The 14,595-nt window shown below is 50.8% G+C and overlaps 1 protein-coding gene across 2 annotated transcripts in view; it reads right to left on the bottom strand.

Moving 5' to 3' along the window:
* Positions 1-14,595, bottom strand: part of PHC2 (polyhomeotic homolog 2) — a 104,786-nt gene that overhangs the window by 3,198 nt on the left and 86,993 nt on the right. For both annotated transcript variants that reach the window (XM_024765264.1, XM_024765263.1), the window contains 5 exons: positions 6,599-6,801; positions 4,768-4,897; positions 3,820-3,934; positions 2,608-2,749; positions 1,413-1,689 (listed from right to left, as the gene is read on the bottom strand). In XM_024765264.1, coding sequence (XP_024621032.1) covers positions 1,413-1,689; positions 2,608-2,749; positions 3,820-3,934; positions 4,768-4,897; positions 6,599-6,801 — 867 coding nt within the window. The remainder of the gene's footprint in view (positions 1-1,412; positions 1,690-2,607; positions 2,750-3,819; positions 3,935-4,767; positions 4,898-6,598; positions 6,802-14,595) is intronic.

Here is a 14,595-nt window from a genome sequence, read left to right as displayed (position 1 = left end):
TGCAGATTGAATCATCCCTGAGGAGCTGGACCCAGTGAGCCTCATCCGTGCCTGGACCTGTGTTAGATGCCGAGATCCTGGACCTCGAACCTCCGCTGTAATGGGATGAAACTTGTGGGGCCTCGGGTAGGCGTGAGGGTATTTTGCATGAGGGAGGAACATGAATCACTGGGGTGAACTATGGGCCTCCAAGTAGCTCCCAATAATCCTTGCTTCCCTTTCATGCTTTCATGAGTCCCTCACAATGAATGGGGTGACCTGTGTGGTCAGCAAGATATTGTTGAAGTGACAGAATGTGATTTCTGAGGCTAGATCGTAAAGGGCATGGTGGGTGGCTTCCACCTTGCTCTCTTGGATCACCCCCTGGGGGGACAACTGGCTGCACGTCACGAGAACACTCAAGCGTGAGCGTTCTGAAGAGACCCGTGGGAGAGTGACCGAGGCCTCCTGCCAGCAGCCACACGTTCCCTGGGAAGCGTGTGAGTGAGGCACCCTGGCAGATCTGACAGCCCCAGGTGACCCTTCACATGGCCTTGGCTGGCCTTGGCCGACATCCTCATCGCAACCTCCTAAGAATGCCCATGGCAGAACTGCCCACCTAAACCGCTCCTGCATTCCTTATCCACATGACCTGTGCGGTAACAAATCTGGGGGACGCAGCAATAGATGATACGCTGGGTTAAGTGGCAGAGCCAGGATTTGAGCCCAGTTCTGTTTAACTCCGAAGCCTGCTCTTAACCACTATCTCCCACTTTGGTCTCTGAGTGAACGGGCTTATGGTCACCACCGCCTGACCTGGTCAGTGGCTGGGTGAGACTGGCAGAAGAAACAGTGGAGAAGCTCTGGTCCCGACGAGTGCAGCCGTGCAGATGGGAGGTCTTTCAAGGTTCATTTCTAGATCCTACCTTCGAGACCACCGGCACTGCGCACCCAGGGTCACGTGCAGCTACCGGTTCCTTTACGTGCTTGCGTGTCTCTGCTTAGGCTGCTCCCTGATGCCGTCTCTCCATCCGGCACAGGCCTGCTTGTCCACCGTCACTCAGTGTAAACGTTCTTCGTCCTAACGTTCTCCTTGACCGATTTCCACCACTCCCACTTGACGCCCCTCCCAACTCGCCCCGGAGACACACAGGGTTGGTCAGGTCATCACCTTCACACAGGCCCCTCACCGAGCCCACAGATACGGCAGATTATAGCCACGGAACATTACACTCGGCGCTCCGTGCTAGAATGTGAGCTCTTACCAGCAGGCACCTCCTCCTACTCATCTCTGCCCCCCACCCCGCACCCCGTTCCTGAACCCAAGCCTCTCCTTGAACTGCCCGGTCTCTCCTGGTGGCGGCAGGTGAGGTCTCTCACACCCTCGCTTTCCTTGCTACTCCAGGCAGGCGTGGAACTTCCAAGGACCTTACCTGGCAGAGAGCGGATGAATTCGTAGACATCTTCCACATTCCATTTGGTGGGCTCGCTTGGCAGGAAGTGGTGCCCCATGCCCACCAGGTCCCGCATGTGCACGTCAGGGAGCTCCAGGTCCCGCTGGCCTTGTCGCCGGCGGGAGGTGGATGAGCTGGCTGAGATGGGTGACAGGGGCTCCTCGTAGCTTGAGTTGTCGGAGCAACGGCTGGAGTCTTCCTGGCTGTGTGTTAGCTGCAGTGCGGCAGCAACCGAGAGGGGCACAGTGCCTGCTGGCTGGGAGCACAGAGAAACGGTTTTCTTCAGGATGGGGGCATAAAACACCTCCAACAGAGCGCTGGGCAAAGGCAGGTATATTCTCCCTTTTCTACGTGGTCTGCTACTATGTATCTGAATTCGAGATCAAAAAGCCTCTTTTGCCATGTCCCCTCTCGGATCCTAAGCAGAGTCAGTGCCAGTACTGGAGCACATACCACACTATGCTACAACGATCTGATTCTACGTCTGTTCTTTCCTCTAGATGTGGGGTTTTAACCAGGGCTCTGTGGGTTTAGGGGGATGGTCTGTAAACCACCTGAAATAGCATGTAAATTTTCTTGTGTGTGTCTATGTTGGACTGCAGCTTTCATCAGATTCTTAAAGAGGTTTATGGCCAAAACAATAACGATAAACAGCAAAATACACAGAAGGTCTGAAGCATCATACTAGGCTCTGAGTTCCTGGAGCACAACTTAAGAGATTTAGTGCCTAACAGCTCCTGACATACAGCCAGTGCTAAAACATACTTAATGAACAAATAAATACCCACGTTCCTGGTAGAGACCTTCAAGGACTCAGTGCTCTGATGTTCAGAGAGGCAACAAGGAGGGGAAGTAAAGGGTGTCGGCTGCCTCTCACCTAGCCCTCCTCGGAAGGCAGGTGCTACCTGGGACAGCCTGTCTCTTCAGGCAGGGGAGCCCCGGAAGTCAAGGATGGAGGCAAACTGGAAGAAAGGGGTGAAGTCGGGGCAAGGTCACGGAGGAGGGAAAGTTGAAGCACCCATGGGTCTAAATGAAGGGACCTATGAAGGGACACGGGGAGACGGCTTGACCTGACAGATCAGCGGAAAAGGACGGCGGGCGTCCCGGGTCGTGTTAGGAAGGGAAGTTGGTGGGGACCCGAGAGCACGAGCTTCAGGCTCCGCCAGCCTCTCACCTGCTTCTTGGTATCCTTGGTAAGTGTTGGCAGACTGGCTTTGCTGGCCCGACGGCGGTTATGGGTTGTGGCTCCCGCCTTCTGCAGCTTGCTCCGGTCCGAGTGGAAAAGGCCCACTCGTTTGGTGCATCCCACATTGTACCTGCCAGAGCCAGGGGAACAAGGGCGGTCAGGGCAGTCGCAGGGCGAATGGCCCAGGAGGAGGAAGAGCAGCCAAGATACTTGGCAAAATCTGCGTCTGCCTCCTCGTCCCAGTCCTAAGTCCATCACTCAGTACTAGCTGTGTGGGTCTGGGCAAGTCACTTAGCCCCTCAGTTTCCTTATCTAGCGCTGGGGAGGAGACCACTCACTTTCTGTAACCGGTCTGGCAGTAACATAAGCTAACGTGTGCAAAGTGCCTGGCACAACTCGGATCACGGTAAGAACTCAGGGCTGCTACATTCCACTCCACGTATCACCGGGGCTGGGAAACTAGTGTCCTCCATCCTGACAGAGGACAGCTTGGCAGAGCGTCACAAAGGTGCGGGAGGCCCTCCAGCGCAGCCTGCGGGGAGGGAGGGCTGCGGACAGCCCTACTCCGGCTGGTGTGCAGGGCGTCTCTGCCTGGGGCCTAGAGAGCTCCTCTCTTCTGGGGGCTCAGGCCTCTTCCCTCTCGGCACAAGGATCACTCCGGGCTTAGAGTCAGCAAGTCTAGATCCCCAGCTCGAAGGCTTTAGGCGCAATTACTTCTCCTTGGTGCCTCAGTTTCCTAACATGTATAAAGGGCATGATAGCAATACCTGCCCCACAGTATTACTTTGAAGATCAGATGACGTGATGCATATTAACACCCAGCACAGAGACTCACACGCAGCCGGTCCACAGTAAACAACGTCGGTGTTTACTGTGATCATCTGTCTTCTAAGCTGCGCGAACGCTCACAAAGGAAACGTCTGTAGCCAGCGCAGTGGCTCTGGGCAGAGCTTCCGGTGGAGGCTTCGGTAAACCCTAAGGAGATGGGAGCTGCCGAGGGCGGGTGCCAGTAGGACCCAGGAGGGCCCAACAAGCTACATGCTGCTTCCTTCCCTTGGACCCTTGCCGCCTGCCCTGCTCTGCTCATGGGAGTTCTTTGGTGAACGAGTGACGGGATGCTGCTTCCAGGCAGGTCACGGAAATAAGGAGCTGGGTACCAAGGCGCAATCCCAAGAAAAGGGAAGGGGCTGAGGCGCTCACCTTTTTGCACAAGCCATGGAGCAGAAGCGCTTGGAACGCTTGAACTTGTAGGCAAAGTCCACCCGGCCACAGAGCTCACACTTGAGTTTAAGGGGAGTACCCTCCTCTTTGGATTCTGAAAAGCATGAAAATCGGTAAGCACGGACAAGGAGTAGTCCCCACAGGACTGCCCACAGCCCCACCCCGGGCCACTGCTCTGTCCTGCCTGCAGCAGCGGCTTGGAGAGTGCCAAACTGCTTTGTCGCTATTTTTGGAAGGGCTGTGGTCTCACCCCGGAAAGTACCCGAAGGTGTCCAAAGACGGCCCCTGGACACCCAGCAGTTTCTGCTTGTAAGGACTGTGAGGCAAAGCACGGGTGGGGAAGAACCAGCGGCCCTCTTTAGGACCCTGGAAGAGAACAGGCGGCTCACAGGGAAAGCTTCAATGCTGTCACCACTGGTCTGGAACTACCCCGCCCTTCCCTTGAGGTGTCCAGTTGGCTGCCGGCCTGGGTAACAGAGCCCAGGAGTTCTGCAGCCTATGTGGGCGTCCCATCCCGCCTCCACTTAGTCGGTGGCTCGTGTGGCAAGTGCAGCCCTCGCTGGCCCCCGTCCTGAGTGCAGGCTCCTGAGGTGGTAGAGGAAGGGCACGAGCCACCTGGGGCTGCTCCTGCAGGCCTACAACTGGCGAGTGACTCACGCGGGCAAAGCCGCTCTTGGAATCCTGGGGCTGGCAGGAGTGGGGCTGGAGACAGGCAGAGCACACTCAGTTCCCCAGGGGCAGGAACTGCCGTCCGTTTTCTAGGGACAGGGCTGAGCGGGCACAGGACAGGGCAGTCTGGTCAGCTGACATGTTCACACGCTCCCCGGCTCAGAGCCCCTCCGTGGATACTAGGAAAGGACCTTCCAGCCTTGCTGAGTCCTGTTCAGCCCCGCCAGAAGCCCCAGCATCCAGGGTCTGAGACGCTACCTTGCAGATAGGGCTCCTCCATCTCTGAGTCAGTGGTGGTGGTATGGTCCTGCTGCGGAAGTTTCTCAGGCAAGAACCCCTGTGCATACTTCTTCTTGAGATTCCCCACCAGCAGGGATGAGCGTCCCACCTAGGGGACAAGGCAACATGGAGGCCATGAGGGTCAGGTGGGCATGCTTCCTTGCCATCCAGCCTCATCAAAATTACATGTATAAAGCACCCAGGCACAGATGCCCGCCCCTGTATCACCATCCAGGTACACCCTGCTCAAGGCCCGTTTTGCTGTTTAGCTCAAGAGGCAAGATGCCGATGACCACCAAAGCACAGGGATGGAAATGGCTTCAACCCAGGACCAATGGATGGCTTAGGAGGTCAGGAGAATATCTACTTTTCCAAGCATCTAGGGGATAGAGATGGAGGCAGGGATCAGGTTTCCCGCAGCACCAGGACAAGGGCCAGGCCCCAGCACTCACGCATCGTGGGGCAGGAACACAGCTGAGGCTGTGTGTGACTGTATGTGTGACACACAGACCCAGCCGCCATTCCTGGATGCCTTACTGTTCTCTCCCTTACCACTGCCCTACCCGAGCCAGAGGGACAGGCAGCCACGGAGGAGAAGAGGAAAACGCGGACGCTGGGCCACACCGGAAAGCAAAGGCCCTCGGTGGTGCCAGGATCCCAGACTAGCTGATTCACTCTTTGGTGCACTCCTTTTGTTGCCTTTTGTGCAGGCCACCTGGTTGCCAGATCTCTTGAGCGATGCTGGGGCTGCTGTCCAATCAGCATCGATCCTGTGAGATCAGCTGGGTTCTGGAGCTTCTCTAGGGGGCCAAAGGGAGGACCTAGTCTAATGAGGGAAGGTATGTGACAGGGCTAGAGCTACTTATAGCTAAGGTGCCCCAGGCCTTGACCGACCTCCAGAGGGAAAGAGGACAAGAACCTGTCTTGGCATTTTTGTCTTTTGGCATTTTAGAAGGGCAGTCCACCCATCTCAGTTAATCAAGCCCAGGGGCTTCGGCTGACTATTCACACCACTCGTGGATCCAAAGAATGTGCAAAAGATAGATGGCCTCCCATGAAGATGTTGTATCTCTAACAGCCAGTTAAGTTTACCACAAGAGAGGCTGGCGTGCACCTGGCTCTGGGCTCTTCCCACCTAGAGAGCAGGCCACCTGTCTCACCAAGTCACACTGTGCACTACTGGCTCTGGGCGCTGTTCTAATGAGCCATTTTCTTGATTCTTCTGTGTTTCCCCTTGGTCTTATGCTTTAATTGGAGACACTTGATGAAGTGCCCCTTTCTGGAGTGCCCCTCATTCACTCCCCTTTCAAGGCTCTGTCCCCAGAAAAGAAGCTTCAGGCTGTAACTCTGTTCGCTTGTCTTCCATTCAGATAGATCTTGAGAATTCTCTTCTACACAGCTTCCTTTTGCTCTCTAACCAGCCAACGTGTTGCCATTTGGGGGTTGTGGCATTCACACCCGAATGCCAAAGTCCATCACCCTGCAGCACCAAATACCCCAATGTGAACCCCTTCTAACCAAGGGGTTCGCATTTCACCAGGCAGGGACACGGCTGAGTCTGTGTGGAAACTTCCAACCAAGGGGTCTTGCCAATTATTCTTAATCACTGACCCCTTCTGGACCTTAGGAAGACACTCAATCCTAGAAAGCAAATGGCTCTGATATTCCTTTGGGGGAAAATTAGCAAGGAAAGAGCAAATTTTTCACATTTTCAGAAATTTTACATGGAAATGTAAAGCTATTCTAATACACATCCAAAGTATACTTATTAAAAAAAAAAAAAAAAGAGGGGAAAAGAAGTAGTCCGTACCGGGAAAGGCTCCGCCCCCTCCTGGATCACAAACCCTTCGATAACATGCGTCAGGATTTGGGGTTTCACAATGGCCTGTGGTGGTTTATTCTCACCATTCTGGGGGGCAGTGCCGGTGATGCTGGAGGCAGAGTTTCCGTTCCCTGAGGTCATGCCGGGGCTGCTGAGGTCGGTCAGTGCATGAACAATGCCCTGCCCTGTCTCTGTACAAGGGAAAGCAGGAAAACACAAGTGGGGGGGGGCGGTCAGAACCAGGTCTAGGCCAGTAGCAGAGCAGGGACTCAACACTGCCCGACGATGCAAACCAAGCAGTCCCCTCCCCCAGTGACCCATTCAAAAGTGGTACAGTCTCAGTGGACCCACCACCAAGTGAGACTACAGTCTGTTCTGCAACAATGCAGCTCATCCGCCAGCAGTGTTTTCTTAATTTCCCAACTGTGCTAAGAATAGTCCAACCAGGTTACACAGGCAAGAATTCTGCCTTTGAGGAGTTAAGACCTTGGTCAATATTGATCTGGACAAACAAGTTAACATTCTGCTCAAGGGAGAAAATGTATTCAAGGTGACATCTAAAACCAAGATGAAAAGCTGAACTAGGTATAGGGCTTGGGGCATGACAGGGTCTGGGGCAGAGAGGATAAATGAACCTTCTACGAGGTTCCTCAGGAAAGGGTTAGATTTTAAGCGTGCTGTGAAATGTCAAAGTACTGAACCCCACGTAAACATTTTAACACAGATCTGCCTAATCGGAGACTGGTTATTTGGGATCACTGCATTAAGACATGCGTGTATTCTGTTTCTCCACCGAGGAAGCCCCTAAGCAGAGCTGAGGTTTTCTATGCTGTCCCTGCAGGTCTCCTGCTCCCAATCAAGCCTCTTGTCCAGTTCTCAGCTCCACAGCCAATCTGATTCTCAGCCAACCAGAGACTCCTCCCCTCCAAGGAGAGCCTTGCTTAAGATTTCCTCTCCACGGGCCTGCCAGCCTTTCTCTGAAGAGCCTGACAGAGCTCCAGTAAGTATGATGAGGTGCCTTTACAGAACCACACCACAAGGGACCCCCTTTCCTCCACTCCAAACAGTACCTCTCCTGAGTTGTTTCACTGTTTTAGAAGCAACTTTCCTCTCGTCACTTTTTTAACTCTTTCCCCACCCCCCCTTCCCAGGGCCATTCTCTACCACCGCCAACTGTGTGAAGCTGAGGTTGCCTTTAACCTGGAACTTCCTAAAAAAAAAAAGAAAGAAGAAAAGAAAGAAAAAGCCATTTCTTTATTGCAACAAGCCTACTGACAGTAAGCATAACCCAGTGTGAATGTATGTATTACACACTTTAAAAAGAATTTCAGTATATTTATTAGCTAAGTAATTTTTGCACAAAATTTATATGAAGATGCTCTTATTTCATGTTAAAGATCTAAAAATCCCACCACAGAACAGGAATTCACGATGCCTAATTATGTGGCATGGAGAAATCAAAATAAACTCATTTTAGAAAAGGTTTATAACGGGCTCATTTTCTTACTAGTAGTCCTAATGTGCAGTAAACGGGGATAAATCTTTTTTGTTAAAAAAAAACAGTTGGCCATGACACATGCCTTCAGTACTCAGACCTCTGTAATTCAACTATAATAAATTTCAGAGCTGAGCAGGAGTTACCTCAGAGATGTGATTAATGAGATTTTTTTAAAATTAATTTTTTTGGAGACACAGTCATACCAGCAAGTTAGAAAAATTCGTTTACGTGTTTATAGTCCTTTGAAAAAAATTGTTTGACATTTTTGACCTTTCTATAGGGATGGAAAATTTCTCCGTTAGAATCAGTCTTTCTAAAATTGTAAAGGTGTTTGGGAACTAGAAAAAAAAAATCTTTCCTTAACAATCCATGAATAACTAGGAGGACTGAGTTAATTATACAATCAATCAAATTAAGTTTCTTTGCTTTTAAATTTTAAATATTTCAGTCTATATTTACATAATTATATTTTTGCTTGTATATTTTAAAGTATTTTAAATATGCAAAGAAACAATCTATATTTTATTTAAAATAATGAATAAATGTTGTTAAAATAGAAAGCTTACTATGTAAGTTAAAATCCTATTTTTAGATGATGGCTATTCCCCTCTGATTAGAGCCTAGTAAAATATTCCCTGGCTTCGCTAATGAGCTACTGTACAGATTATAGAATCACAAGATTAGAAAGTCTTGTTCAACTTCTTACCAATGCTTGACCCTTCCCTATAATAGTCCCACCCAGTGATTTTCTGGCATTTGTTTGAATACCTCTAAATGACAAAGGAACTCACTACCTCTGAAGTAGTCTGTTCCCAACTTGGGCAGTTCAATTAATAAGTTCTTCCTTATAATGAGCCAAAAATCTATCTTCTGTTAATTTCTGTCCCCTTACCCTGGTTCTATTCCTTAGGACCACACAGAACAAGGCTAATCTTATTTGTATAATGGGCAAAAACACAGGCTTAGACCTGGCTTAGAGACTGGTCTCTATCACTCAAGTGGATTAGGGACAAGTCCTCTTCTGTCTCTGACCCTTGGTTTCTCCAGCTGTAAAATACAGACAATAATAAGACCTACCCTTTAGTGTTGCTACAAGGACTAAATGAGAAAATGAATAGCAATGCAGTGCTAGCACACTGGGAAACACTCAAGAAACGCTCTTGGTGTCATGAAGGATGTCACTTATGAGCCCAGTTTACGTTCTCTCCTCCAGGCCACACTCCCTCTGCTCCTTTGATGACTTCTTATATAAAAGGTTGCAAATTCATCATCACCCTAGGTCTTCTTTGCCAGCATCTTTTAAAGTCAGGTACTCCGTCAATAGTAACATAATATATCAAGTGTATTGATCCAAGAGATCCTGTTGGTAAGAGTTTTGTTTTGTTTCTTTCGAACACAATCTCGTTCCTCGCTGAGAGCACAGATGGAGGGCAATGAGTGACTCCCTTGTTTTAGTTTATCATACTTCTATGGAATTAATCCATTCTCCTCTGAATTCTGGGATCAAGCCCACCTCCCTCTTTTCACTGATATTTATCACCAAACAGCTGCTGATACCCTGTCTCCTTTTATGGGATCTCTCCAACCTTGTTCGACTCTTCTCCTTGCCCCCTCTATCCCCTTCCCTCCTGTCTCTCAGATCTGTGCCTACTAACGTACACTGCAAGACGAGGCGGGGGCTCCTGAGGTCAGAGTCCTTCCTCGTGCCAAATACAGGAGCCAACAGAGACATTCACGAGCTCAGAGGCTACAGAGCCAATACTTAACTCTGGGAGGAAAAAGACTTTTTGGGAATCTAAGTTTTCAAAAAAGGATCTTATTAAGCAAGATAACAAACTAATAAACCCCTTCACCACAACATTATAAGCTATCACTCTCCACTATACCTCTGGGCCAGGTTACAGGAGACACAGAATCCAAGGGACGGAAGGGAGAGCGTTTTGCGACTGTACAAAGGTTTGCAGCTATTGCGCTTTGCAGTCATCTTGTAGGCAATACCTTATCATGTGCTTTAGTCACAGAGGAGTCTGGGCTATTTCTGGAATGACCATATACAATCTCACCCCCTGCCAAGCTCAGCTCACTGAGATTAATTTAATCTGCTTCCCGTTCTCCCAGACTGCTTTGCAGCCTGCTTAAGGGAAAGCAGCTTAAACTTGCAGAATCCTGCCCTGTTGGCCCTGAGGCCAGATGGAAGACAGAGACAAAGAAATTCTCTATCTTTGGAATTCTTCCTTACTCAATTCCCTTGACCAGTCCCGGGGCTGTAAGTGCTGCCGGGTTGCCCACAGGTCTCAAATGCCTTCATACAGAGTTAGCTACCTGGATCTGAAAGGTGGAGGCCAGGACACCCTGAGTAGGAGAGGCTGCAGGAGGGAAATAAAGCCAAGCTTCAGTGGTGGTGGTGGAAGGGGGAAGTAGAATCTAGCCTTCAATTGAAGCTGACCACAAAGGGCTAAGTATTTGGATCAGAATGAACAAAACAATGTGTTCTGGGGGAGTTGTTACATAACATAGGCCTCAACCTTGTAGGTCGCTTCTCAATCTGGTCTCACAGGCGCTGGCAGAAACAGCCCTTATAGGGACTGGATTAAAACAGGAAGGACCCCTCCAGTGGTGGCCCAGTTTGTGAAATTATCTGCTACAGGGCCGGTCTCCTCTGCTAGGCAAAGCAGGTGCCGTTAGGTGGGGGCTGTCTCGGTCTCATCTGTATCTTCAGGGCTAACCCAGCGTCCAATATATAATAGCCATTTAACGGCTGCTGAGCTGGAGCATGGGGGAACCCCTGGGCTCCGTCTTCACTCTTGACCAGCGTACAGATCTCCTTACTCTTCCGACAGCAACCGGTCACCAGCTGAGACTGGCACATCACTTTATGAGGTGATAATGACGAGAGGGAGCAGCTGGGCTGGTGCCTGCCTACGGGGGTGGCATTTCTGGGTACCTGGCTATAAAGAAGAATGAGAGCTATTCCTTAGCCCAGTTCTTCCTGTTTGAGTGAGGATTTCCTCAGCAGAAGGGAGATACAGCATTAAATTGGCCCTAAAGGCTGCAGCTCTGGGTTCCCTGGTCCCTTTGAAACACTGATACTGGCTCCAGGCATTTGGAAAGGCGTGATGACCTCTAGAGGCAGAGGCCGGAGACGCCTATAAAAACGGCCCCACCCCCGGGGCCAGGAGGTAGATGCCCAGAGAGGCCGAGCTTTCCTGCCCACTGAGGACAGAGGTCAGGCTGGCTCCAGCCACGCGCCATCTGGGCCGCTTCGGAACCAGTTATGGTGCTCTTTATAAGCACAGGTAAGGCAAAAATCGTCAGTTATGCTGAAATATCGTTCAGTACTAACATTTATTGTGGGTATTTCAGATGACCTGGCCACTCATTCTATTTGCCCCTAAAATAAGTCGCCTTGAAGACCTGACTTCAGAGGAAATGAAGGGCAAGCAGAGCCTTTCCCTCTACCCTTCAACGTGGCCAGTAGCTATTTCCACTTTCTCCAGACATGAGGAGAAAGGGGTATTTTAATTTACAAGACTTCTAACTACCCTTGCTTGGCAGCAGCAGGAGAAAGACAAAGCTAATGAAGTTAATAAAGGATTCAAGGAAGCAGAATAGGTGATAGCATGGATCATTTGCCTGCAACAAATTCTGCTCGACAAATGGCAAAACAAGGTCGCTTATACAACACAGAGCGTTCTCTCCAGGCCCCTGGCTCTGACGTCCGGCTCACTGTGCCTGAGCTTAGCAGGCCAGTCACGTGGCCAGGAGGGGTGACAGCAGGATTCCTAAAGAACTGCCTGCTCCAGAGAGACCCTGAGGGGAGCACCTGCAAAGTGACGCCCAGGGAAGCCACATCCCAGACAGGGAGCAGCTGACACAGACCAGATGCACCTGGTGCTAACACAGCACGGCAAGCTGAGGGCTGAGCCCTCTGGAAAGGCTGTGGCCTCCCTTTACAATCTCATTAGTTATATTTGGGCCCCTAAAGAAATCAGTGCTGCTCTGAAAGTGAGGGAGGTAAGATATCTCATTAAGCACCAATTTGTTGAAAGAATAGAGGGAGGGGGGAGAGAGGGAAGAGAGAGGGAAGGAGGAATGGCAGCTCTGTCCTGGGACCCTGACAGAGTATTCCATTAAAGAGATTCATTTGGTTAACAACCTGCTTTAAAATGCAAATATACACCTGTGGCCATGCACACCTGGCTGTGAATCACTTAGAGAAGCAGACAGCTTTCCTCCCAATCTAGGGATGAGGTTTGGTGGGAGGACTGCGGCATGAAGAGTGGACGTTTTGGACGGGGGACTAGATCACAGAGGGCTGGAGTCAGAAGGGCCTTGGGTCTAACATCGTAACTTCCCAGAGGAGGAAAGGGTGCACAGTTAAAAGTGTGCATTTTAGAATCGAGGCGAGAGCGGGCGCCACCTAATCCGGAAGAGCACCTTCTAAAGCGAGCACAAAAGAAGCCCTTAGACAGGTGGGAAAAGTGTAGGCCCCTTCCCACCCAGGGTCCCTCCTGAGAACCAGAAGGCTGGAGGTACCAATGCCAGATGCTTGGAGCGTTTGCAATTCTGCCAAGGACCGAATTACTGTCAGACCCACGAAAAGCCCCTGGCTCCCGGACGCACAGCAGGCCGTGGCTGTCTCACACAGGTGCCCTCATCACCCTGCCCCTCGGAGCACTTCTGCTCTTAGGGGCCTCTCCCGAGAGGGAAGAAAGGGCTGTGACAGGAGGATCCCTTTGGGGCGCTTTGCCGAGTCACAGGAGGGCCAAGGCCCTGGCTCCATACCTGGTGCCTGCCAGGGAGGTGGCGGCCCAATGAAAGGGAAGCTGGGCCAGGTTGCCTCAGACGTGCCTCGGTGTCACTGCGGAGCGACCTTGTTGAGTCTGGGTTAAGAGGACTGGAGAGCAGACAGGCTTCCTGGATCCTAAGCATCTGGGTCTGGCGGGGGGTGGGGGGGGGCTCCTCCTCCTCCCTGGCGGCCATTACCATACAGCTGACTCTCAGGCTGTCTCTTAGGACACCGGCAGAGGGAGCGGGCCTTCTGACTCACCCACACTCCCCAGCTAAAGTGTACATAAGCTGAATTGTAAACAGCTGAACGTTTTCCAAGCTGCCACCCCCAGCTCTGGAGGAAAAAAATCAATGGAGCGACAGCCAGCCGCCCCCGCGTGGCTCGGACAGGAGCCAGGGGGGATTTCCAAACAGCTGCAGCACTGCTGCCCGGTCCAGGCTGAAGACCAGGTCCCACTCAGCAGCAGCACCTGCGGCTGGTCAACGTGTGATGGCTCACTAGCCGCAGGGAGCCAGGGACAGAGTTCAAAAAAAGCTCTGCAGCCCTACGGTCTCCAGGGCTGCGGTCGAGGGCTCCCAGATACCCTAACATCACAGTTCTCTAGCAGACGCTGTGATTTCACAAGGCAAAAGGTCTGGAACCAACAGGAGAGGCTCTCCGCTAGAGACATCAGGATCACAGGAGACAAGAGGAAAAATGGCAGAGTGGAAAGGCCACCAGCACTCTGGTTCCATCTTTGATTACCTGCGTAGCTAGCTTCAAGCACTTGGTACCTGCTCTGCACCTTAGTTTCTCCGTCTATAAAAATGACAGTCATGCTGCTTACCTTGCAGGGTTACAGGGAATGTTAGAGTTTATATATGTAAAATGCCTGGCACTGATTACATTTAGAAGCTGTGCTACCCAGCAGTTAAGACTGGGATCAGAAAGACCCTATGCTTAAATCCTAGTCTGTAATCCCAGGCAAGTTACTCTAGGCCTCAGTTTCCTCATCTGTAAAATGGGGTACTTATCTCTGTCCCACATGGCTGTGGTAAGGATTAAATAAGACACTGCAGTTATGACACAGTGGAAGAGGCCTGACATGGCTATTGGAGGGCTCCCATCACTGAAACTCAAGAGATTAGGAAACTGCCCCAGTCTCACGCACACTGAGCCTGGCCTCTGGCAGCCCCAGAGCAGAGCTGTTCTTTCACTGGTCCAAACTCAGGCATCATTCATGTGCCTCAGGTGCTCTGGCCTACTCAGTGTGCTGTCCTTGCACTCCTGAAGTAAGGCTTCGGGAAGAAATCTTACTTCCACTTTGACAATGACTGCAACACAAGGGAAATGCACCTGCCCTTTGGGGCAGACCACACGTCCCAATTCACCTTCAACAGTCGTTAACCCAAAGGACATGACAACTGCCAGATTCCCTCCCTTCCTACGCATTTCTTTCATAAAGAGTCCCAGGGTATTACACAAAAGAACCCCAGGAACCAGAAAAGAAAGAACTCAGGAACAAATAAAGAACCACTTTTCCTAGTGGTTCTTATAATGCCAGGAGGCGGTTTAGCCTGTGAAAAGAAATTACTTTAAAAGGCTGAAGAGAAAATCATGGAAGATGGATTTATAACAGTTAAAAAACCAACTAGAAATGTTTAGAAAATTCTCTTATTTACCAACTGCAGAAGCAGAAATATTCTTAGAGAAATG

The sequence above is a fragment of the Neophocaena asiaeorientalis genome, unplaced genomic scaffold (genome assembly GCF_003031525.2).
Source record: "Neophocaena asiaeorientalis asiaeorientalis breed wild unplaced genomic scaffold, Neophocaena_asiaeorientalis_V1.1 scaffold409, whole genome shotgun sequence".
In the NCBI taxonomy this organism is placed as follows: domain Eukaryota; kingdom Metazoa; phylum Chordata; class Mammalia; order Artiodactyla; family Phocoenidae; genus Neophocaena; species Neophocaena asiaeorientalis.
The sequence above is the reverse complement of the archived record's forward strand: the minus strand, read 5'-3'. Positions and strand labels throughout refer to the sequence as shown.